Source organism: Mastomys coucha, unplaced genomic scaffold, assembly GCF_008632895.1.
Source record: "Mastomys coucha isolate ucsf_1 unplaced genomic scaffold, UCSF_Mcou_1 pScaffold14, whole genome shotgun sequence".
Taxonomy (NCBI): Eukaryota; Metazoa; Chordata; class Mammalia; order Rodentia; family Muridae; genus Mastomys; species Mastomys coucha.
The window spans coordinates 109,917,846-109,944,470 of record NW_022196896.1 but is presented as its reverse complement, the minus strand read 5'-3'; the positions used below and the strand labels follow the sequence as shown (position 1 = coordinate 109,944,470).

At 41.0% G+C, this 26,625-nt stretch overlaps 1 protein-coding gene across 2 annotated transcripts in view; it reads left to right on the top strand.

Annotated features, from left to right (window-relative positions):
* Positions 1 to 26,625, top strand: part of Dner (delta/notch like EGF repeat containing) — a 290,910-nt gene that overhangs the window by 205,171 nt on the left and 59,114 nt on the right. For both annotated transcript variants that reach the window (XM_031368198.1, XM_031368199.1), the window contains exon 8: positions 17,317 to 17,541. In XM_031368198.1, the coding sequence (XP_031224058.1) occupies positions 17,317 to 17,541 (225 nt within the window). The remainder of the gene's footprint in view (positions 1 to 17,316; positions 17,542 to 26,625) is intronic.

The window sequence follows — 26,625 nt, the reverse complement described above, 5'->3', positions numbered from 1 at the left end:
TTTATTTTATTTTATGGATGCATTCTGAGGCAGGATATGTATCCCAGGATGACCTCGAGCCTTTTATGTGGTTAAGGATAGCTTTGGGCATCTAACCCCCCTGATTCTACCCCTGAGTGAGAGGTTGCACATGTCCATCATCCTCTGGCTCAGGTAGTGCTGGGGACTGAAGGCAGGGTTTCACACACACCAGGACAAGCTACTGATTGAGTTACAGCTCCAGCATCTGTGGTACTTATTATTTTTATTTTTTTCATTGGCTCCTTGAGAATTTAGTACAGTGTATTTTAATCATATTCATGCACCCCCATCTCCTCCGAGATCTATGTCCCCTTCCCCATCCACCCCACTCTATGCTCTTAGCCAAACCAATTTGGGCTGTCCAAATATTCTTGGATGTGTGGCTCTTCATCAAAGCATGGTCAGCTCAGAAGCTCCGCTCTCAGAGAAAACTGACTCCCTGTCCCCAAGCAGCTAAGAATTGCCACTAGCTCTGTGAGCTAAGGGCAGGCTCTTACATTTGCCTCTGTTTTCCATGCTGGGATTTTGTCCAGCTTGGGTTTGCATGGGTCTTGTGCCTGCTGTGACAACTGTTATGAGTCTGTGTGTGCAGCCCGGCCCTGGTGCTCATCTTTCATGACTGTCTTTGTCACCAGAAGCATGAGCAAAGTAAATGCAGTTTGTTGGGTTTTAAGTCTTCCGTACTTCTCTACTATTTCAAGTCTTAAGTCTAGAAAAAGGAGACCCCCCTTCTTTTTTTGTTGTTTGTTTTTTATGTTTAAATCATGGAATCTACTCATAACAGTTTATTTATTTATTTATTTATTTATTCATTTATTTTATTTTTTCAGGCCAGAAAGCTATAGAGAGCAGGGTTTCTCTGTGGACAGAGCTTTTATCAATGTCTGATAGTGTCTCCCATACTGTTTTCTTCCATCCATTCCCCTTAAAGGCTCTTTTCCCATCTGATCTGGAGAGGGCACTCGGGGTGAACTGCTTCCTAGGAGCTGTCTCTTTGACATCATCCTTCTTGAAAAGCCTTCCCCACAGCTCAGAACCAGGCACTTGGGGGAAAGCTGTGTCGGCATCACTGTCTTTCTGTGTGTGCGTGCTGATCTCTGACACTAAGATGTTGGTCTTTCATCACTGAATTCCCTTTCTGAAAATATATATTTATTTTACATTATGTGTATATACATTGAAGAATGAGCAAGTATGAGTGAAGATGCCCAAGGCGGCCACAGGAGGGCAGCAGATCCTCAGAGCTGGAATTGCAGGCAGTTGTGAGCTGCCCACTGTAGGTGTTGAGAACCAAACTTGTGCTCCTTGTAAGAGAAGTACAAGCTCTAAACCATCTCTCCAGCCTCTCAATTATGGTTTTAATTTTGATTTTTATTTACCTTTCTCTAGTTCCATATTTTAAAAATATTACTCGTTCTGATTATAATAGAGACTGTAAAAGTAAAAGTATTAGTTCATTTTATCTATTTTATTGAGTGGTAACAATGGCAAAGATGAGGAAGAAAGTCTGGTATTTTAGCCTGTGGCTACGTTACTTTCCTTCAATATAATTTTATGTTTGATTCAGAACTTTGAGATCCTTTAACTTGAAACTAGATGCATTTTAACTCTGAAGTTTCTGATTATTTATACATCCTTCCCATGAGAATGTCTCATATTTTGTTCAGAACATTGGGATCTTTAAATTATAAGCTTCGTGATTTTTTTTTTTTTCTTGCATAGAATAGAGTTTATTTAGGGCATGGGGAGGGGAGTTGAGGATGGAGTCAAGATAGAGAAAGGCAGAGAGAGGGGCAGAGGGAGGAAAAGAGGCTGGCCAGGAGAGGCTGGAAAGAGAGGGGGGAGGGGACTGAGGACAGAAGGGTAAGAGAGTAAAAGGGTGCGAGAATAAGAGAAAATAAGAGCAAGCTTTGTGAATTTTAATTCTGATAGTTTCTGATTATGAACACCCTATCACTGCATACCAGCTTTTCAATATGTTTAAGCACATACAGTTTAGATGAGATCTTTAAGAGATCTTATTTCTAAATGTCTTGGATCCTAATATATTATTTTAAGCGTCCCTTGATAAGTACACACCTATCTTTTGTTTTCATAATGGTCATAGAGAAGGAGGCTTGGGGTCTAGTCTGTTCCCCCAGAGGTCTTGCAACAAACTTCATGGGAACTATTTTATTTTCCTAGATTTTACAGCCTCGAGTACTTTAGCTATGGAAACCCCTTTGCCCAACTCCAATTTTAGTGGGAAAGCTTTGCACCTTAAAGGGTTTATAGATGCTCAGAACACATGGTCCCGGAGTTACATCCGAGGTAATATGCTCTGTTCAGAAACTAGACGTATCACCTAATATGTGTTTAGGCATCACACCATTCTGGGAGCGGGCTGCTTTCTGCAGAATTCTGATGTGGATGATAGCTTGGTGAAAGTGCTCTCTTAGGGCCACATAAAGTCTGTGTATTTATCTAAGAACTTACAGCATGTTCCCATAAACCCAACAGGCTAGACTACATGTACTTCTTCCTTTCCTATTTGGCAGGATCCTTGAGCCACTCTTCCACTTAGGAACCATAGCAGCCTAGACCCTTGGCTTCTAACTGGTGTAGAGTTTCGCCTTCAGTAACAGAACAGGGCATTCTGTGAGCTTGCTAATTGTGAGCGATGTTTGACTTCTGTGTTTTGTTCATATTCTTTAATTTTCTTTTTATGGTAGAGTTCTCATTTTTTTTTTTTTAAAAAAAAAAATCCTTTCCTCTCCTTCTGTATACAGTTCAGTGCCTCTGAAATTATTTGAATAGAAACACTGCAGAGAGTTTCGTTTGCACCCCTCCCTCCTCATTATCTATGAGGACAACCGCTGCAGGGGTATTTAATGCATGGCTGGGTCCTGTCTCTCATGGTCACCTCTCCTTCCCACTGGGAAATCCATGCCAATTGGATTCAAGCTTCAAACTGATCTGGACTTACCATCTGGTGAATGAGTGAATGAGTGAATGAATGAATGAATGAATGATGATGCTTTTATGTTTTCCTTTTTCTTTTTCTCCAAAAAGAGGTGGATAGGGATCGAGGAAGATGATTCAGTAGCTAAAGTGCTGGCTGTGTAAGCAGGGTTGGGATGCCCAGAACCCATGTAAATGTAGGGTGGGATTGGTCACCCACTTGTAATGATAGCTCCTGGAAGATAGAAACAGAAGGTCCCCTGAGCAAGGCGGATAGCTAGACTAGCTGTACAGGTAACCTCTGGGTTAAATCAAGACATCCTGCTCAATACAACTGAAGAATACTCCTAAAGTCAGTACGCTCCTCTACATACACCTAGGCACTCCTGCATGTACATGTTATGTTCCCACACATTTGAACATATGTATGTACACATACATGCAAACTGTATGCTTGAAAATAAGGGAGTGGGGAGACGGTTTCACCTAGCGTATACACATTAATTCAATTCCTGAAGGTTTCTCCAGGTCTGTACTCTTAACTCCACACAAAGAACTACAGGCAACTAAGGAATACTGAGAACAGGAGAAGCAGTCCTCCCGAGGGAGGAGCACATCAGTACGAAGCCGTCATCCCTGAAGGTGTTATACAAGTAACACTATATAGTCTGAGCAGGTTATATTTATGAACATATATGCATATATACATACATGCATGTAATAATTAATGTAAAAACAGGCCATGATTTTGAACAAGCAAGGAGGGGAATATGAAGTGCCCGGAGGGAAGAAAGGGAAGGAAGAGATATTGTAATCATACTACTGTCTCAAAAAGTATATTCAGGGTTGTGTCCTGCCTCTTATTTTTCTCCTGTGGCTCATAGTGAAACCACAGCATCGGCAGTAACCATAGCAATCATGTGGTGCCTGACATTTGTTGAGTGTGCACTGTGTCTTGAGCAGCACGCTTGTCCTTTAAGGTTATTGATTCAGCATAACCTGGCAGTTAACAGCTGAGGCTCAAATTGCTGCGGCTACATGAGATTGAATCTATGTTCATCGCTTGCTTCTGGGTGACCTTGGACAAGCTGCTTAAAATCCCCAGGCCCCATTTTCCCATCTATGCAGGAAAGGTAGTATTATTAGGAGCTACCTACCAGGGTTGTTTCAATAATTAAACAAGCCGTGAGTCCGCACTGCTTGGTGGAGTATCTAACAGTAAGTTATTAAAAGGTATCTTTTAAATTCCCACAATGAGTATACAGGGTAGATGTTATTGTACCATTTTAAGATGAATCCTGTGGTTTTCTGGTCCTGGTGAACTCAGGCTATAAACCCCGTGTTGGGCTCTGACACCCATGTTCTTCTTGTGTTATGTCCCAGTTTCATGGCTGTTGCTGTGATAAGATATCCTGACAAAAGCGACTTAGGGGAGAAGGTGAAAGGGTTAGTTTTAGCTCCTAATTCCAGGTTCTAGTCTGTCATAGTGTAAAGTGATAACTTGAAACAGTAAACCACATTATATATACTGTAGAGAGAAGAGAGCAATGGATGCATGAATGCTTAGTGCACAGTTCAGGACCCAAACCCAGGAACTGGTGCCACCCACATTGGGCTGAATTCCCTTCCCTTGATTATCAGATGACAACCCTCCACAGACATGCCCACAGGCCAACCTGATCTACACAATGTCTTACCACAGCTCCCTTGCCAGGAGATTCTAGCCTGTGTTAAGCTGTCAGTTATCTACGTATCATGAACACCAAGCTTTCTATAAATGCATTTTTTTTCTTTTGTAATGATGACTGGTACATATCCATGCCCCATCAGGGGAATCCAAGCCCTTTGAGGGCGGGCAATACTTCTGGGTTTGTTTCCTTTAGAGCATCTAGCTCTTATAGACATGTGAGACATCTGTTGATTGGCTCACTGAATGACTGCATGAACAAATGTCTTCGAACGGTCCCAACAGTCAGTTTATCCTGTGGAGGAAGCTCCGTGTTACAGAGATGGATTAACCAGTATTCACTGAAGCAAATGCGTAGCTCTTCCTGGATAGATTTGCAAACTCAGGGACAGCAGAGGAGAGTTTGGATCTCATTGGCTGCTTTCAGTGCCCCACCAGACTTCCGGGTCCTCCAGAGACTCAGACTCTAGGAGTACCCTTCCCTAGCTTTCTTCTTTGCCAAGACTGTTGCTTCCTCCGCATGCTGTGCTGCCCTGCGGTCCTTCCCCAGGCTCTATAAGATACAGGCAATGCCTTGGATGCTTGCCAACTTAGTTCCCTGTAACAATTACAACTCTGACTACCCTTAAGGTCAAGATCTTCAAATTCAACATACCTCATGCTGGCGACTGGTCTACATTTGACTACCCTCCAAGTCTTGCTGGCTTTGCCTTGCTTTCCCAAGCCTTCAGACTATTGCCCTTTGGTTTTGATCTGGAATTGTCAGCCTGTAATTGGTGCTGGTCCTGTTAGAAGAACATGGATACCATTGTTTTCTCAATGAGATGCAAAGACCCTTTGCACCAGAAGCATAGCTAACCTAGAAAGTAAGAATAATTTTATTTTATTTTATTTTTTTCAGAAGCAAGGTGTAGCAATGGAGACAGCAGGGCTGACTGAAGTGTTTAGCTCGGAGGGAGATATTCTATTCTGTGGTTCCAGGATGTAGTCTGAAGTGTTTGGGTTGGGCTCTGAGTCCCACAGGCTTCTTCAGGCAAGGCACAGAGACCTGACCTAAGATATAGATGACCGCATAATCAGCACGGCCAAGTGAAACAATATCCAATTCATTATTTTTTGGTTAACCAAGTCTTGGTTTCTGACCTAATTTCATCTCTTCTGACTTAACACCCGCTTGATCGATGCTTCCGCTTCTCCTAAGCTGGTTGTTGTTGTCTACTGAGCCGGGCTGCTCTGTTCTCCTTGCTGCTCTCCTTTTGAATTTCCCCATTAATATATGACTGTAATTTAATTTGTGTGGGGAATGTAGTATTTTAAAAGTCAAGTCTGTTCTGGTCACAGTGAACTCAGGCATCCATCTGGGACTGCCAAGCCACGGGTCATTTACATTGCATCAGACCACAGTCTGCTTTTCTAGGGTAGCTGAAGATGTTATAGAGAATTTTAAATAATTTTAAGCGTTTACCTAGAATTACCAAAGACATCTATATTCAAGCAAGCTCAAAGGAAAATGTTCTGTAATTGTGACCCCAAAAGACAATCATTTTAGATTTTAGGTGAATGTCTTTAGAGAATCATTGTAATATCATTTTAAAAGAAACTAAAATAGGATCTTAGAGTTTGGCTGCCTGCCTGTCTGCCTGTCTGCTTGTCTGTCTGCCTGCCTGCATGTCTGTCTGTCTTTTTGTCTTTCTGGATCTATCTGTCTGTCTGTCTGTCTGTCTATCGTTTACCTACCTACCTGTCAGAAGCCTTGCCATGTTGTTAGTCTGGTCTCACATTCACGTGACTGTCTGTCCTGCCTCAGTGTTTGCCTTCCCACCCAGGGCCAAAAGTCACATTTTAACTGCAGCCTTATTGGATCTCTAGACATTCCCACTTCTCTCTATCCTACACAGCTGTCTGCTTTCTTAGAGGGAGAGCAAATGTGCTTGCAGTTAATGTTTCATGTGGATTCAAAATCTCATCTCTGAGTCCAACATTGTTCTTCTTCCTTGTCTCCTGAGCCAAGTCTTGGGCTTTCTTTAGAGCCTGTCACAAAGCACAGAGTCACAAAGTGACTCTTCTGAGTCACTGCTAGTGCCACATACCAACTTGATAGCCACAGCTTGGGTTGTCCCTCCAACCCTTCATGTATGGTGGAATCATTGCAGCATCTGTGGGAAGAAACAGTGCAGAATCGGCCAGCATTTCCCATGCATTCTAGATGCCCTTCCTAAGGAATGAGCTCTGAAGTGAACCTCCTCCTGAACTCTGCCGTACCATCTGGAGCACACTCAGAACTAAACTCTCCATCTTTGCTTTATCTCTGCTTGTTTGTCTGCTTGTCTTTCTGGATCTGTCTATCTATCTATCTATCTATCTATCTATCTATCTATCTATCTATCTATCTATCTATCTATCTACCTACCTATCTGTTAGAAGCCTTGCAATGTTGTTAGTCTGGTCTCACATTCACGTGACTGTCTGTCCTACCTCAGGCTCTCAGGAAGTTAGGATGTCAGTGTTTGCTTTGATTCCGTGGCCGTTCATTTACCCATTTGTAATAATAATATGTGATGACTAACATTCATCCTTTTCTTATTTCCTGAGTGTCATCTCTACCAGTTTCCTTTCTCTGACTCCTCTAGTGTGTAATGACCCTATTAGAATATGTTCTCTTCTCCATCTGTTCATTCACACACTCATTCACCACACAAATTTTTACCCAATGCCTCCAATAACTCAAGTACTGTGGCTGCCGGGACTCAGAAATGAGGAGCCAACATTTGTTCTCCTTCAGAAAGGCCATGGTCTCATTGAGGGCGGAAAAACAGATGATAGATGAGCTGATACACAGCCATGTCATTTCTAACAAGAAAAATGCTATGAAGGTAGCAAGTGGGTAGTACAATAGAAATTCTATGAGATTGGAGTCATCAGGGGAGGCATATCTAATGTATGAGCCAAGGATGGAACCACAAAGGAGCTGGGGAGATGACTCAATCAGGAAAGTACGAGCCAGGCAAGCCTGAGGATTCTAGTTATGGATTCACAGCTATTCACATGTAAAAGCTGGGCACTGTGGTGAGCATTTGTTACCCTGTGCCAGGGGTAGGGTGTGATGGAGGCAGGCAGGTCCTTAGAGCTTGTTGTTGGTCAGCCAGACTGGCTCAATGGATGAGCTCCAGGTTCAGAGAGAGAGAGAGAGAGAGAGAGAGAGAGAGGAGAGAGAGGAAAGAGAGAGACAGAGAAAGAGAGAGACAGAGAAAGACAGAGAGAGACAGAGAAAGACAGAGAGAGACAGAGAGAGGAGAAAGAGACAGAGACAGAGAGAGACAGAGAGAGAGAGACAGAGAGTGAGAGACAGAGAAAGAGAGAGAGAGAGAGAGAGAGAGAGAGAGAGAGAGAGAGAGAGAGAGTGAGTATAGGAACTTGCAAGAACTTCCAGATAGATAGTGTACTGAACTATTTCTGGGAGCTGAATGGGCACCATTGGGACCAGATGCTAGAGAATGAAGCATTAAACTGGATGGCAGAGTTCATGCACACAGGACATGCTGTCCATAAGAGGACATTTGATATTTTTCTAGAGATGATTGGAAGCCTGGTAACATAACATTTTATGGAAGCTAGTCTCATAAATCATGGTGAGTTGGTCATAGGGTTTAGCTTGACCAGGGCCATTATTGGAGGAAACTTGTGTCAGAAAAATTAATCATGACTTTGGGGTGATGGCCAGGGAGTAGAGACAAAGTGCTTGAATTGAGATATGTTTAAGCAATGGGAACTACAAGACCCCCTGACTGATGGGCTGGAAGTGGGGTTTCACAAAGGAAAGAATTAGAAAGACTCCCAAGTGTGGCTTGAAGCATTGACTGAGGCTGCACAAGCAGGGTTAAACTTCACAGGCTTACGGACATCATTCCCTTCATGTGAGTTCCCTTTCTACTACCAGCTCAGTTGCCAGCATTGCTTCATGCCGCATACTCTTGTTAATATTGCAAAGCTATTTGTATTTCTGACAGTACACAGAATGACTTTGATTGTCTTGCAGTTTAAAATATCTCAAACATGATTTCTTTTGGTCTTCAATACCTACATTTTACAATGTGTGTATCTCCAGGGTGTTTTCTTTTTATTTGCATAATGCATATTCAGCAGATACTTATACTAATATTAGTTTAAATGCAAAATTTGAAGGCAGAGTCAACTGAATAAATTAGATTTTCTTTCTTTTTTTATTTTTTATTTTTTAAAAATGTATTTTATATATATGGGTGTGCTGTCGCTCTCTTCAGACACACCAGAAGCCAGCATCAGATCCTATTACAGATGATTGTGAGCTATCATGTGGTTGCTGGGAATTGAAATTAGGGCTTGTGGAGGAACAGTCAGTGCTCTTAAATGCTGAGCCATCTCTCTAGTGAGTTACTCTTTCATCAGCCTTCATTTTCTGGTAGGTTTCTTCTGTAAGTCTGTTTTGTTTACCTTTCATTTTAACCCCTGGAATCCATTTTTTTTCTTGCATTTTATTCTTTTGCAATTGTTCTTTGAAATTACTTGCTTGGTGACATTACTTCCATATATTCAGGATTGAGTTTTCCTCTGGAGCTATTCTGTTTTCTTGCCAGTGTTCCCTGATATCCACTGGCTGAAGTCGGAACAACCTGAACCCACCTATTGCACAAAGAGGGGCCGCTGTGCCCATTCTCCCTTTGTTGACACTCTCAAGTAATTTTTCATTTCCTCCTCTCTAAGGAGACTTGTTTTCTGTAAGGAGACAGTTTTCTCATCACCTCCTGGTTGGGATTGTAGTTTTGGTCTCATACAGTTTATTAATCTTTGGTTATTTTTGAACTGCTACTTTAAAGGTTTTTTTTTTATTAATTCTTTGAGAATCCCATACATTATATTTTGATCATATTTACCTTCCCCAAACTCCTCCCAAATTCATCCCATTCCATACACACCCAAGTTTGTGTTCTCTTTTCATACACCCATCGAGTCTAGTTAATGTTCCCTGTATAATCTTTGATATGTAGAGCTACCTGGGAAAATTAACCACCTTGAAAGAAAACTAATTCACCTCCTCCTGTCTACTATCAGGTACCAATAGTTCATCAGTTGGGGTGGGATTTCATGATCACTGCTTCCCTCAATGCAGAGATTTTGTGTGGCTTGAGATTTCACAGGTCTTAGGCCATGTTGTCTCACATCACTGTAGTTCAACTTCCATGTTGCGCCTGGAAAACATTGCTTTGTTCTCATCATCTATCACCTCCAGCTCTTACAATCTCTGTCTTCACTTCCCCAATTATTCCTGAGCCTTAGAAGGAGGGACTGTGATATAGAGATCACAGAACTTAATGGTAAGACCCTATTGCTAAAGATAGCACATGCTTAAAATCACAGAACATGGAGAGATCAAGCTGATGTTGAACCTAAGCTTTATCCCTACTGGCTAGCTTTCCTAGTGTTGGATGAGGCTCTGCATATTGCTGGAGGAGAATGGTTGTTATTAATCTTATTCAGCTGTGAACCCTGACAGCTACAATAAAGACCAGCCTGGAAATAAAGACCTACTGATACAATAGTGGGTAGAATGTCATGAGAGTAAATCAACCACTTTCTGATTGGATTAAGGAGGTCCTATGCCAGGCATCGTCGTCTGGGTCAAAAGCCTGTGGGTAGACAAGGTCTAGGTCCTGGGGGGAGGATCTAGTACTATTATTCTGCTATAGGGACATAATATAAAAACAACTCCTGGTGACTTACTGTTATATCCATAGATGAGTTCATTTCTCAACCCTCATCAGAGGGTGATTAGCCCAGAGAGCCACACCTAAAAATTGTGCAGAGAATGAGACACTGTGGAGTGCTCAGCAACACTACAGCTTGCTAGTTAGTTTTACATATATTGATGGCACTCCACTCCACAGAGCTGTATTCCATGTGTTGTCTTGTACATAGTTTTTCATTATTTTTAAAAATTATTCCTTTCGTGCATATCCGTGGGTGCACACATGCCACAGTAAGTGTGAGGAGGGAAGATCCATTCTGAATATGGGCTGAGAATTCAATCTAAAGAAAAAGAGAAAGGAAGCCAGAGAACCTGTTGAGCACTGGTATTAATCCCTCTCTGTGTCCAGATGACCAATGAGAATTTAATTGCATGTCAAATAGTGGATAGCTTAAATAACATATAGTAAAGGAGTTTGGGGTAATTTACATCTATTCATTTTATTTGGTTATTTTAAAATTTAAGTAATTATTTTATAGTTTTTTTTGTGATGGTTTCTTCAATCTCTTATTAAATTCACTTCTATTTTATGTTTTAAAATATTTATTCTCATTTTATTTCCATGAGTGTTTTGCTACTTTGTATGTATGATTAGGCCTGAAGAGGGTGTCGGATCCTTTGGAACTGCAGGTACAGATGGTTGTGAACCGCCTTTGGGTTCTGGGAAGGAAACTCTAGTCCCCTGCAAGAGCAGCAGCAAGGATTCTTTTTTTTTTTTTTTTCGAGACAGGGTTTCTCTGTATAGTTCTGGCTGTCCTGGAACTCACTCTGTAGACTAGGCTGGCCTCGAACTCAGAAATCCACCTGCCTCTACCTCCCAAGTGCTGGGATTAAAGACATGCACCAGTATTCTTAATCACTGAGTGATTTTTCTAACCTTTTCTATGTTTTACTGATAGTAATATTGTAGATGCCATTTAAACTTACTTTTATTGCTAGTGAACAAAAACATAGTTGTTTTTGTATATTGGCTTATCCTGATAGTTTGCTATTTTTACTCATGGTTCAATGGTTTTTATTATAAACTCCTTTCGCTTTCTTTACACAAAAGCATAGGCTGCTAAATAATAAGAGTCATGCTGTTTTTCTCTTTATGCTTTAAACTTTTACTTGCCTTTTGCATATAGTGAGATGTTGAATGTAGGTAAAGAGGGTAGAATCTTACTTTTGTTCTTTACAGTAGGGGGGAGTATTCATTACTATACTGCTAAATATGATGCTATCTATGTTTTTGTACGTGCCCTATAATTACAGAGGAAATGAACTTCTATTTTAGTTTTCTGAGTTTTTTTTTCTGTTTTAAAGTAATGAATGAATGAATATTGATTTTGTGTAATGTTTTTTCATGCTTACTGGAATGAGTAACTCATCTGAAGTGTTGTGAAAAGAATGTCTTATTCAAATATTATATATACTCACTGATTTTTTTTTTATCAATTTGCTTCATTAAGTGCTATGCAGAGAGTCTTTTTTGTATGGTTTCTGGCAGTTTATTTCTCTATGTGTTTGAAACTGTCTTAATTAGATACCTATACAGGTAGGTAGATATTCCTGATGAGATGCCTGCTTTCCATATTAAGAATCCTTTTCAAAAAAAAGAATCCTTTTCATGTCTAATATATATATATATTTTGATAAAATAAGATCCTGTTATGTTGCTCAACTGGAATCCATTATGGGTGTATCACCTTTGTTATTTATTTATTTTTAATGTTTTTACCCTTCTTTCAGCCTTCAGATATTTGTGTTTTTATTTTGATAGAAGGTTCTTCTAGAGAACACATAGTATTTGCTCCTTTTGATGCAATCTAAGAATCTTTTCCTTTTATTTTTGAGTTTTAGTCCATTTACATTTATATGATTCAGTAGACCTTGAATATTTTCTCTTAATTTTTGATTTTCAGTAGTTTGTCTATGATATTCGTATGTGTTTTAATTTATTCTTCTTGTGTGTCAGTAAATATTTTATTCATGAACTGATAATTTCAGATGTGACCTCAGATAATTTACAAGTAAATCTCACTATCCAGAATGGAGTAACAGTTCAATATATAACTGTAGCAGAGTCTATTAAGAATAGCTATTTTTTGTGTAGCTGAAGTTTTATAATGTATGAGCTAGAGAGATGGATAGTAGGTTAAACATCCAATAAGTAAGTCTTTAGTCAGATACTAGCATCCATTTCTTCTTATTACTGGCTACTTTTACTATAACCCTATATGGTTGAATGTTACAACACAACCTTGGTTTGAAAATCCTGGGTTCGAATGTAACTTTTTTTTCTAACTGTGTGCCTTTGGGCAAAGTCCTCAATCTTCCTGTGTCATCTTCCTCTTTTAAAAATGAAGAGATAACAGTACTCACGGGGTTTATATGAGTTTTAATGATATATTATGTATTTATATATTTTATTTATATATAGATATATATCTAATCACATACATATAATAATTAGCATATAGTTCTAAATCAATATGGTAAAATCCTTGGAACAATGACAGTACTTCTAAATGCTTGTGTGAGCAAGAGTGGGTTTAACAGACTCCTATTGTGCTTGGGAAGAGATTTTCTTTTGAGCAATCCTTGAACCTCTTCCCATAGCTGTTATCCCCAGAGCTCACCCACTTTGCCTTGCAAGGTGGCCCAATAACTGCGTGTGTTTAAAAAGCTGTGTGTTAGCACCTCCTGATTCCAGAAAATATCCTTAGCCATGTTCATGGACATAGCCCTGGGGGACTCTGGGCAAATGTCAAATCTGGGTATGTTCCAGACTCTGCCTAACAGTCCAGCTTCCTCCCAGTTTTCCTATACACAATCTCTTGAGTATTCAAAGTGAAAAAACTCAAGGCTTAAAGGAGTTTGAATCCAACATTTGTTGAGCACCATTATCATTACACTTGTAGGAGTCCACACATTTTGTCAGTAAGGAAATAGAACCCAAACTTGTAAAAAGATTCAAACTTTTTTTTTTTTTTTTTTTTGCTTTTGGCTTTTGGCTTTTGGCTTTTCGTTACTGGTTGTTACAAAACCCTGTTCATGTTCTGTGAGGAAGGTCATGTAGGGGGTGGCTGAGGAAGAACTGAGTCATTTACAAAAGGATGTGTCATATGAATAAGATAACAATGGCTTGAGCAACAGAAGGAAATGCAGAGTTTACTAGTCAAAGCCAGAGAACTTTCAAAATCTGGCGCAGCTTTCTCTTCTCCCTTTTGTTCCTAAATGCTTCAGCTGTCCAGCCATCCAGCTGAACTGATAACCCTGACTGCAGAACCTCTTCTTGTGTGTCCCATTGTAATCGATACCAGTACCACCCACAGGGTCTCTGGCAGTCATATAAAGATGTGGCTGCTTGGTATCGAACAGTTAGTATTTGAGGGCTATTGTGCTTGCGTTTAAGTTTCATAATAAATCCAAATAGCAGATATCAGCAACATCTGCATTCCATTCAATGCCAAAAAAAAAAAAAAAAAAAAAAAAAAAAAAAAAAAAAAAAAAAAAAAAAAAAAAAAAAAAAAAAAAAAAAAAAAAAAAAAAAAAGCCAGATGGATTCAGTACTGGGTCTCACAGATTAATGGTCAAAGGTGGTAGTTGAACCTGGTTCCTTTTGCCTTCAGTTTGCATTGACTTTTGGAGACAGTAGGTCAGTTTCTGTCCTCTGCATATGGATATATAGTTTTCTCAGCAGTGTTGATCTTGCTTGGGGGATGTCCTGGTGCCTTCACTGAGAATAAGCTGTCTCTCGGTTTGTGGCTTTGTCTTCAGAATTCCTCTTTTGTTTTATTGGACTGTGCTTCCAGGTGCCATGCTGTTTTGGGCATCATGGCTCTGGTGTGTTTTCTGAAGTCAGGTGCTGTGTGTCATGTCAGGTGCTGTGTCATGTCAGGTGCTGTGTCATGCCAGGTGCTGTGTCATGTCAGGTGCTGTGTCATGTCAGGTGCTGTCTCATGGTTAACATTGTTCATGAGGTTTGAGATTGCTTGGGCTTCTTGGAGTCTTTTGTGCTTCCATATGAACTTTAGTTTCTGTTGATGTTGGTGGTGTTCTGTGAATGTCATTGGAATTTTGATGGGGATTGCATTGACTTGTGAGTCACTTTGGGTAGTATAAATATTTTTAATAATATTAGTTTTTTCCAATCCATAAAATGGGAGGTTTATTTTCTAAGTTTTGTGTGCCTTTTAATTCCATGAATGCTTTATAATTTTCTTCTGTTTAAAAGTTTTTTTTTTTATACAGTGTATTTTGACCCTATTTTTTTCCCATCCCAACTTCTCCCAGATCATCCCACTCCCTCTATCCATCCAACTGCATGGCCCTTCTCTCTCTTCAAAATACCAGATCCAAACAACAAAAGCACAAACAAACAAATGGACGAAAACTATGGAGTCCATTTTGTGTTGGCCAACCTCTCCTGAACTTCGAGGAGGCCTGCCTTGGAGTGTGCTTGATCCCTGGTAACACTCCACTGAAGAAAACAGATTTTACCCTTTCCAGCAGCTGTCAATCCTGAGTAGCTTCTTGGGTAGGGGCGGGACTTGTGTCTACTTCCTCTATGCAGTGCTGGGATTTTATCTGTCTGGAACCTGTGCAGGCCCTGTGCAGGCCCTGTGCATGCTACCACCATCTCTGAGTTCATATGTGCATCAGCTTTGCTGTGTCTGGAGGACACATCTCCAACAAATTTCATTATTCAGTTGTTTGGAGGAAAACACTCCTCTTTTCATTCTCCTAAGTACAAAGATAAAACCCAGAGCCTCTGTCCAACTGTCACGATTTGTGGATCGACCTGGCCAGTTACTTTCCCAAACTGGTCTCTTCAGATTAAGGAAATAAGAATTACTTTATCGGTGTCACACATGGAGCCAAATTGGATCTTTAGTAATTCGAATGGCCACAGTGCATTTTCTAGACCCAATTAGGGAGAGTTAATTTAATTTTGTTTTAAAACTGTTTTTAGATAGTTTTATTCTTTTCAAGTAAATTGTTAATTAAGGATACTTTATAGTGCTGTTGTGTGTTGTTAAGTTTTTAAGTATCTTCTTTTTAATCACAGTAGAATGGAATACATAAAGGATAGAAGAATATCCCACTCTAGAAGACTCTTTGGAGAATTCAAGCATCATCAAAATTGATTATATATTATATTTTTAGTTTGATTTCTAAGTTTTAAAAGCTAAAAGTAGTTTATAAAATGTTGAATATCATTTATTTTTTTTTCTGTTTCTACTCAGAATGATTCCAAGCTAATTAGGCCCACTGATGAGTAGTGCTTCAGATAATTAAATCCAGGGATATTTTTGTTGATTTTATAAATTCACTATATTCTTGACAATAACTATAGAAGTTGTCACTATCACTAAGGAATTACGTGTGAGTATAAGTAAATATAAACTAAAATATGGCTAAGAAAAGTAGAATGCCTAAAAGCGTGCATGAGTAACATAACTTAATTTTTATTTCTAAAATTTAAATAATTATTGAATTTTCAAATTGGTCTTGAAGTATTAAAGCAAGCTTAGGTTTATAGCATTGCTAAACACACTGTGTGACTATAGAGATATACCCACACTTATATATATATGGAATTTTTCAGCCTGAGAAATGCCAACTTATGTATACAGAAAACAATAAAAACACTTATCTGATAATCTCATTTAAAATTGAAATATGTAACAGCTTTACATAATATTATATCATAAAGTATGCTTGCATGCATAATTTCTAAATTATAATTTATTCTTCTAAATTGCTCAATTCAACATTTTTTTTTTTTAGCCAATCCATGCAGGTGTGCAACTATTGGCATGGTCCAGTTTTGAACATCTCCTTTGACCCAGTGGACCGCCCATGCCTGCTCTCCATCTCTCTTCATCTCTCAGCCACAGCAACCACATCCACTTTCTATGCTTCCATGTGTTCTTTTCGAGACATTTCTATTAAGTGGCGTCATGGGATGGGTAGTCTCCTGGATCTGCCTTTGTTCTTAGTGTCATGCTTTAGTGACTCACTCATCCTGTGGCATACACTGGTGGTCAGTGACTATTGCCAAATGGCATTGTACAGTATGAATAGGGGGTATACCACATCACCAGAATTAATCTTTAAAATATTTTTATACATGTATATTGCATCCATTAAGTTGGACATCTGTTAAACATTTATTAAAAACATGAACTTGTACCTTTTGGAAGGATGAGTTACAGTCTATGTGATATGTGTTTTCAAGGGATTGAATAGAAGACAAATGATAAAGATGAATGAGATGTCTTATTATTTATTTATTTATTATTTTTCTCTTATACAGTTAGTATTACACTCTTATAATCGCACTCTTAGGGAATCATTGTTTACTTGGTTTTGGCATCTGTTTCCCTGTACATACACACATACATACAACATAGACACATGCCATGTGCACATATACAACACATATGATGTACATCCAAACGGTCATATATTCTGTGTTTCAACAAGCATAGAATCATAGAATTTTCTATTTTAACAAAAGGGTTACCAAATCTAAGAGGAACAATATTTCAGGCGTTAGTGGGCTATGACATATCTGAATTAGTTATTGTATGCAAACATTTAAATTTTAAAAAATGTTTATTCTTTGAGACAGGGTCTCATTTATCCCACATGTCCCAAAACTTTCTATGTACCTGCAGAGGGCCTTGAACTTCTGAAGCTCCCGCCTCTGCCTCCCTAGACCTGGGATTATAAGGCTTATATCATTTGGCTTACTCGGTGCTGGGGATTTAATTCAGGACTTAGTCCATGCTAGGCCAGTTACTCTGCTTTACTGAGCTACATCTCGAGCCCTTTAAAATATTTCAGGTGTTTTAAATGGCCTAAGAATTCAAAGCCCTTCTATGCTTTCCCACAGGGTACTTCGGCTCTGCCTGTGAAGAGAAGGTGGACCCTTGCATGTCTTCTCCATGCCAGAACAACGGCACCTGCTATGTGGATGGTGTGCATTTCACCTGCAGCTGCAGCCCAGGCTTCACAGGGCCTACGTGTGCCCAGCTCGTGGACTTCTGTGCCCTCAGCCCGTGTGCTCACGGCCTGTGCCGTAGCGTGGGCACCAGCTACAAGTGCCTCTGTGATCCAGGTTGGTCCTCCATGTAGACAGCCAAGCTTGTCCTAGAAGACTGGGTAGTTGGCCTTTGCCTCTGAGCAAAGGTCAGTCCGTAGAGTGGGATATGCATAGAAGTGGATTCCTCTTGGCTGTGCATACTTACTCTTCTGTCTTACTCTTGGTAGAGCTTTAAGCGGGCCTTTTCTTTGACCCATGCAGGCTGTCCACACTCATCGTGAGAAAATTGGAAAGCACAAGAGAGCAGAATGAAGACTTTTAAATGGGACTGAACCGTCTAACACAAGTTTAGTGTCCAGGGAAAGCACGAAGCAGTCAGTTTATCACTGCCCTGACTGTTAAAACACTTACTTAGTGTGCAAGCATGCTACATCCAACTTCCTCTGTAAACATTCAATAGCTTCCTCACTTATTTTCCCAAAATCCTTTGCATTCATGTTACCGATATTCAGAGTGCGGTAGTCTTGAAACCCGGAAGTCAGAGTAATGTCTGCTTCTCCTTTGTCTTCCCAGTCTACTAGCGTGTCTGCAGAGAGCCTGTGGGGAGCTGCTTCCTTTCCCTCATTGCTCTTATGCCCGTGTTTCTGCCCTTGCATGAGCTAAGTCTTTATATGACTTCCCAGCACGAGTCCCCTACATGTGACCTTGAGTAAGTCTAGCGAGTACCTGCTTTAACTGACCCCTGGGATGCCTGTGACTCCATCTCTCTTCAGGGATGGAGTTTGCTTCCCACCTCTGAGTTCCAAAGATCATCCACACTATCACTTTCATCATCTTCTCCATGTGACACAGTCACATCCCTCACAGAGATATTTTGTTGTGACATACGGTGTATACATTGCTGGTCCATAAGGGTTAAATAGCCTCTGGGCATCCTTCCTGTCTTAGGATGTGTGAGAACACTCTCAGTCATGTTTGCCCTATGATGAGATCATCTGTGATGCATTGTTTCGGATGTTTCTCCATCCTTCAGTGATATGTGATATGTTAATGACCATGATAATTGACACGCTACCCTAAAGGGTGAGAGAATTATGTATATGCGTTTACATAGATTTGAATCAACAGCTTTACCCTGGAGCCATTGCTGACTAAGGAACAGTCTCCCTGAGTTCTTAGCTGGCTGTGCCACATCTTGAATCTTTTGGGGCTACATTTACCTGGAAGCCCTCTGGACATTCATTCTCTACTTGTGGCCTCGTATATGTTAGAGAACCCAAGCTCATATTCCAACCCCAATGCTTCTGGCTCTGAGGCCTCAGTGCCTTTTCCAAAGGCCTCATCTCATACTCACAAATCAATTAAAAGTGTTACCGGGAAATTCAGCTAAGCTTTTGGAAGGTGATGCAAAGCTTTTTGCACATAGTCTTCCTTCTCTGATTTTTCTAAGCAGCTGATATTTTGCCAAGTTCTCCTTTCTTCTATGCTCTGCACTACAGAGGAGGGGCTGTTTAATCTGCTTGGTAACTGTGTTAGGATTCTCCAGGGAAGCAGGAGAGACACACACAGAGGTTTATTTTAAGTAACTGGCTCATGCAATTGTGGGGACTGGCAAGTCCAAAATTCGTAGGGGAAGCTGGGAGGCTGCAAACCCAGGCACAATGTCTGAGTTGTGCTTTGAAGCTAAAATCCTTCATTTGCAAGAACCTGAGTCTCTGGTCTTCAGTCCTCCAAGAGATAGCATGAGTCCTGTCAATGTTATATGGTCATCAGCTTTACTCAGAAACCACTGATGCCAAGTTTAATACCATCTAAGAGAAAAATGCCTTTTGGTTCTCATTATATAGAATAATATCTGGATCCCTCAACTAGCCAGCTAGACAGGTGCAAGTAATGATCATAGTAATATTTAGGGGTTCCTTGTAAACCTTGAAGTGAAGTCTCCTCACTTCCCTGTGTGATGTCTCTCTCTTCTCTGGCTCTGCATCCTTTTTCTCTGCTAGCGTATTGGTTGATCTGCCTCTCCTGGAGGGCCTGTTCTTCATGGGTGGAAACCCAAGCCCATGAGCATCACAGCTGCATGCTGAGGAAGAATGTGGAGCAGGGCTGTACCATTCCCTATGTGGAAAGCATAGCATTAGGAAATCGTGGTGTGTGCAGACTGAACAAGGTGCCATTATGCTGGACAGAACCAGGTTTCCCACATGGCAGGACCAGGGCTCACTGTGCCCAAGCTTTCTGAAGGTGCCATAGTACCAGTCATTAGGGGCAACTGGAAGTGAAATCTTGTTGTCAGGAACTTCTCCATATTCTATTACCTGTCTGTGAGAGCCTTTCCTTCTACAAGCTTCTCAGAGACTACTCAAGCAGGACAGACCAGGAAATAGCCTCATTTTCTCCTCTGAATTCTTTTCTTTCCTACGCCTATTAAACTCTCTGGTGTATTTACTATTTTTAAATTTTTAAGTGGAAAGTAGTTATTCTGTCTCTGTTTCTCTACCTGAGTCTCTCTCTTGTGTGTCTGTCTGTCTATCTATCTCTGTCTGTCACTATGAGCACGAAACATTCACAGAGTATTCCTGTTTCCTCGGGGTAGAAGGCTGGAGGGAAGATTCAGTGAAGCTCCTCTGTTGGTGGTGTGTTGAGCTACCCTTTCAAACCTTTCTTACCATTCGGGGGGTTACCAATAGCATCTTTTGAGGCACAGTGGACTGAGGCCTCTCCCACTTATATTTTACTTTCTCACGGCTGCACTCGTCTCCACGTGGAACATTTAGATTGGTGGTCACCTCCTGTGGTCCAGCACTCTCCCCAAGCAGCCGTGAATCCCACAGAAAACGCATCTTCTGTACCATAATTCCTTCATCTGTTATGCAGTCTCCAGTGGGGGCCTGAGATTCCGTGAGGGCTCACTTATCAAATTTGGGACACCCATTTGCTTCTACAGGGAATACGAGCTCAGATGGTCATGTGACCAAAATGCAAAAGGCTTTTAAACATCTGGCAGGAATTTACATTTTTAAGAAACGAACATGACAGGTCTGTGAATGGGAAATTTCTTGTCTTAATTTTTTTTTGGAGCATGTAATTGCTTTACTACTCGTTTGCATAATAGTTGAATCTTGTAAGACTGGGTGAAATTGGGTGTCTGGCTGCAGAGAGGAGGGCTGGGTCGTCTCTATAGAGAGCAAGCAGACCCTGTTTCATAAATGGCAGCAGATTGAAATCATACCAGATTGGCAATTAGTTCTCATCTGAGAAAGAAAAAAAAAATAAACACGCCATTCTCATTACTGCAAATGAGATGTGTCAGGTGTCTGATTTGCAAGTTTCAATTTTAGCTGACTGTTCCCCTGGTTCCTGATGGCGTTTTAATCCTAAATAATAAAATGTCACCGCTGAGTAATGGCTGAAATGTCATCTTCCAGTGACAGTTTTAAGTGACAGGCCACTCATTCTGTAAAACACTGCGAATTGAAATCTCCCAGAGGCAGGAGAAGCGAGGCCTTGGTGATGCTGCATATATTAAGCTGTGAACGTGCCAAGGGCACACTATGGCACTTGCTGGTGGTTCCACAACGTCTTGTGACTCTGGTAGGACAGTGACATCCTTTAGATGGTATTTTAGAGTCAGTGCTGTAGAGGATCAGTACTGGAAGCCGTGGCTGATAGGAAGGAACCGGGTTCAGCTCTCTTTTGGCTGGTTTGGGCCCCTCATATATTTGAGTGAGGACTCTTCCACTTGCTTGTCAACTCCACTAATGCAGGTGGAGATATCTTAAAGAACTGAAGGTGCAAGGTATTAGAATAGTTTGCATGCCAATATGTGTATCAACTTAAATTTTTATGAATGATATCTCTCATGATAGTCAACTGAATGCCAGTCAATTAGGCCCCTAGACCTGAACTGGGTGTTAGGTCCATTTGCCAGCCAGTTCTTCTGTACCAAGGGACCAGTGATTTCATGATGCCATCCATATGGAGACTGAAAAGCGAATTAAACTAGACTCCTTCCAAACAAAATGCTTCTGCTATTGCCTTAAAAAATCATACTAATCTAGAACTCACATACTAATTTTTTCCCTATTTTCTATACTTGCCTTACCTGTAGGCTGCATTTCTGGATGGCCTATGAGACACAACTGGTATGGCTTTCTACTCTGATATTCAGTATTCTGATAGCAGGCCTGACCACATCAGTATTCTGATAATACCACCTGGAAACAGAATAAAGATAAGGCTTAATGGTTAGGATATTCATAGTGATTGAACAGTAACAAGGATATAAAGATAGGAAAGCATTTAGCTCACTAATGAGTGTCTGGATGCAGATTCCGGGATGAGGATGGTGGACAACTTTTACTTTTATTATCCAAGGTACTTCCTCTGGTTTACTGGGATGAAGGCAGTTCTTGTATTGTCACATTGTGATCTGCTCCAGCTCCTTAGTCATGAGAGCTACAGATTGTATATGAGAGGTGTAGATTGTGTAGGTATTATATTTCAGGCTCCCAATCCTTTGACACTCCTGCTTTATACTCCAAAAGGCGGTGCTTGTGTCTCTATGTGTGTGTATGTGTGTGTCTGTATGTGTGTCTATGTGTGTGTGCATGTGTGTATGTGTGTGTATCTGTGTGTCTGTGCATGTTTGTGTGTGTGTGTGTATGTGTGTGTGTCTGTGTGTGTTTGTGTGTGTGTGTATGTGTATGAGTATCTGTGTGTGTGTTTGTGTGTGTATGCATGCATGTGTGTATGTTTGTGTGTGTGTATGTGTGTGTCTGTGTGCGTGTTTGTGTGTATGTGCGTGCATTGTGTGTGTGTGTGTCTGTGTGTGTGTGTGTTTGTGTGAGTGTGTGTATGTGTGTGAGTGTCTTTGTGTGTGTGTTTGTGTGTATGTGCGTGCATTGTGTGTGTGTGTATGTGTGTGTGTCTGTGTGTGTTTGTGTGTGTGTGCATGTGTGTGAGTGTCTCTGTGTGTGTGTTTGTGTGTGTGTGCATGCATGTGTGTGTGTGTGTATGTGTAACCATCTGATCTCAAAGAGGAAAAAAGGAAGGAAGTCTTGCTTACTCAGATGTAGACTCATCTATAGAGATCTGCCTCACTATTTATAACCTGTCCATCACCAAAAAACCAAAACAAAACAAACACCCACAAATAATCAAAAACGGTTTAAATGTCTACTTGGAAATGCTGATGGAACTAAGTATTGGGAGGACAAGAGCAGCCACCAACAGCTGAAGCTTGCCTGTCACTTGCAGATAGATTCCTGGAGTTGTTAGGACCTGGCCTAGTGCAGGAGGCATGGAGTCCTATTGTCTCCCATTGGACAATGGGACAAGCATGATGATGTTACGTATCACTCAGGAGCCATGGCAGAGTAAGACGAAGCAGGACCACGCCAGAAGTTTGTCAAAGACATTAAAAGATAAATATTATCTTCCTAGCTACTCTGCGGAGGCAAAACCAGGAAAATCATAAATTCAAGGCTTACCTGGGCAAGCAACCTCAGTTTCAAAACAAAACAAAACAAAACAAAACAAAATGAGGGAAACCAGGGCTGAAGATATAGCTCAGTGGTTGAGCACTTGTCTGGCAGGCCAGGAAGTAAGATGTAGGTTTAGTCTCCAGTAATAAAACAATCCTAAGATAACCATGTAACAATAAGATTTTGAATATTATTGTTGCTCAGTTTCTACTGTCAACCCTATTTCCAGTTTCTTCCTCACTAGTTACTCATACATACCCAATTGTCCAAGGATTAAAGGATTGCTCACCATCTTGCTCATGACTTTTTGTGACTAAGGTGATGAATAGTTCAGGGCCAGGGGGCTGGACAGAGCTTTGTAAGGGAAGTATTTCTTGGTTCACCCATCTTTACAGTGTAAGACCCATGGGTGCCATCTCTCTGCCCTTGACTCCACTAGACAGGGATGAAACAAGGATTTGAACATAGCCAATAAAGACCCAGGGCCTCTGTTGCCTCAGAGTAAATAAAAAACAGGGTTAAATGGTCACCTTCATTCTTGGAGGGTGATAATGACTGAAAAATGAAAAAAAAAATAACTGGGGCTTTTAAATGTTAGTTGTCTTTGTAACTCCTTCAACTCAGCGCATGAAATTGAGAGTCGCTAGCCACATGGACCTGCTCTGGGGGTTGGGGCAATGACTTCAGTGACCTTGTCCAGGCTGACTGTGCCTTCAGTTGCTTCCATCTCTGAGAACTTACTCCATCCAGTTACTGTGCCAAACATCTGACCTGTTTTCTCTTAAAGAAAGCAAGGTTTGTAGAGTCCAGATGCCGGGAAGTAGAAGTGACAGAAGCCTCATTTTAATCTGTATTTGCTTAACATTACAGACCCTCTGTTCTTGACCAAAGGCTAGAGTTCTTGGAAGTTAAGAAACTTTGCTCCGATATTAGTTGTGACCTTGGCCTCTTACTTTGGCTGAACAGTCACAGGGACAAACACTCAGACTCCTCTGTCTCAGCACTGTCCCTGACCATAGGGACACCTGACTTGAAGGTGGCCTTGACTGTGAGTCAGTGAGTGACTCTTGGTAGAAGTTCTTACGTCCAGGCACAGAGGTGTCTAAGTCTAACATGACATGGAACAGAACTCTTGTGAGTGCATAGGACTCCTCTCCTGACTTCTATCCTGTCTTTGAAGATACATCCACATGGATCTTGCTGCTCTGGAATTGATGCCAAGGGATGCTGGGTTGGGAATCTGTGACTGTGTTTGATCTGAGGTGTGCTGGGTACACTTCAGTACAGTAGCCTGCCTTTCTGTGACTCAGAGCCTGCTGACACAGCCAACCTGACAGACAGATATGCTGCTGTCTCTGGGAGTTCCTCTTGATTGGCATCTCTCACTTCTGGGGTCCTTGATAACCTAATCTTAATTCCTCTTGCCCTCTAAATACCTGGAAGTCTTCTGCATTGGTTATTGTGGACCACAGACTCCCTTGATGCTGTATCATCCTTTCACGGTCTTTAAAATGTTCTTTTCTTTTCCTACTTCTGTTATTTTTAGTTTTCTACCTTGAGATAAGATCTGATGTCCTAAACTCCCCATAGCAAGTCTTCTGTAGAAATAACTGCCCATCTTGTCAGTGACAGTGGCCCTTCTGGACCTTGGAATCTTTTCATTGGAGACTCTGCAACTATGGGTGCCCTCTGTGGTATCCATCTTGTGACTGATGACAACTTGCATCCAGAGTCCATGTAAGAATTAAACAACAAACATGAATACTCTTCTGCACATCCTATTTTCCCAGCCTTCTGGCCTTCAATATATTTGAAGAATCTTTGGTGATTTGAATTTGTACAAAGACCTGGGGACCATGCCCTGTGTTTCTCCTCTTGTTCCTCACCAGCCCCATTGCTTTTCAGTTTTAAAGCTCATTGTGGGAGCCAATACTTTTACAAAATTGCCTTCATTTTAATGAAGATTTAGACCACTAGAGTTTGCCTGGGAAAGATGGACACATAGCTCCTTCCTTCCTTCCTTTCTTCTTTCCTTCCTTCTTCCTTTCTTTCTTTCTTTCTTTCTTTCTTTCTTTCTTTCTTTCTTTCTTTCTTTTATTCACATAGACAAGTCTCAACTCCATGGTGATTATAGGACACTGTGGCCTGCCCCCTCCCATTACTCCCTCTATAACACCATGGCCCTCTTTTTAAAATTCCACTTGGCTACATAGGAGTCGACTAATGGATCCTTAAAAAAAATTTATAAGCCGGGCAGTAGTGGCACAAGCCTTTAATCCCAGCACTTGGGAGGCAGAGGCAGGTGGATTTCTGAGTTCGAGGCCAGCCTGGTCTACAAAGTGAGTTCCAGGACAGCCAGGGCTACACAGAGAAACCCTGTCTAGAAAAAAAAATAAAAAAGATTTATATATTTTAAATGTGTGAGTGTTTTGCTTGAATGTATGTCTATGTACAACATGCATGCCTGATACTCATGGAGGTCAAAGAAGGCATTGTGTCCCCTGGAACTGAAGCAATGGATGGTTGTGAGCAACCCTTTGAGTGATGGGAATTGAACTCATGTCTTCCTCTGGAAGAGCAGCCAGTGTTCCTGACTTCTGAGCTCAGTTCCTGGACTTAAGTCTTAATGACACATTTCATATAATTTTTTATCATTCCAGATCTTAAAAAAAAAGATTAGTTTATTTTTATTTTATATATGTTAATATTTTGCCTACATGTATGTATGTGCGCCACATGTATGCCTAATGCCTGTGGAGGTCAGAAAAGGGCATTAGATCCTTGGAACTTGTTCAGGACAATTGTGCACTGCTGTGCAGGTGCTGGGAATCAAATCCAGTCTTCTAGAAGAACACTAAGTGATCTTAACTACTAAACCATTTTTCCAGCTCCAGATAGTTTTAATGGCACAGATTTAAAAAAAAAATTGCAAGGCAAATGTTTGTGGTCTGGTTCACCGCTTTAAGATGGAGAAGCAGCAACTGAAACGGTCAGACTAAGGAGGAAGTGGGGCCCAGGCTGTGGTTTTAGAAAAGCCCTTCTTCAGCAACCACTCCCTAAAATTGCCTTCCTTTCCTGCCAGTTCCTTGGCACTGCAAAGCTTTTCTGTCTGGGTGGTCTCACTCCTTTGAGTTAGGCATTGTTCCTGGAAATGAAACCTTTGTATTCGTTATTGCTGCAAAGCAAACCACTGAGAATCTTGTTGGCTGAGAGCAACCATCGATAATTTATTTATAATCCTATGGCACGACTTGGCGACGGCTCGGCTAGAGCCTCTTTTTCACTCTGGACAGCAGGGGCAGTGCCCATATTATGCTTTTGTGGTCGGTTGGCAAGTCATCTGGTCCTGAATGACCCACTTGTATGGCTTGGCTGTAAGCTGGAGTGGTGGGGTCACAGGACCATATATTTCTCAACTTCCAGTTTCTTCAGTGCTGGCTGGCTTTTTCACTTGACAGGTGGATACCCAGAGTAGGAAAGGAGGACTAGGCCTAATATAATGCACTTTTTATTTTTAAAATAAAATGTAAATTTGCATACCAATATGTGTGTCATAGCACATGTGTAGAGATCGGAGGCCAGCATTTGAAGTCAGGCACTTTTCATCAAGCCTTGACGCTGAGGCACCTCGCTGGCCTTCCACTTTTCGTCAAGCCTTGACGCTGAGGCACCT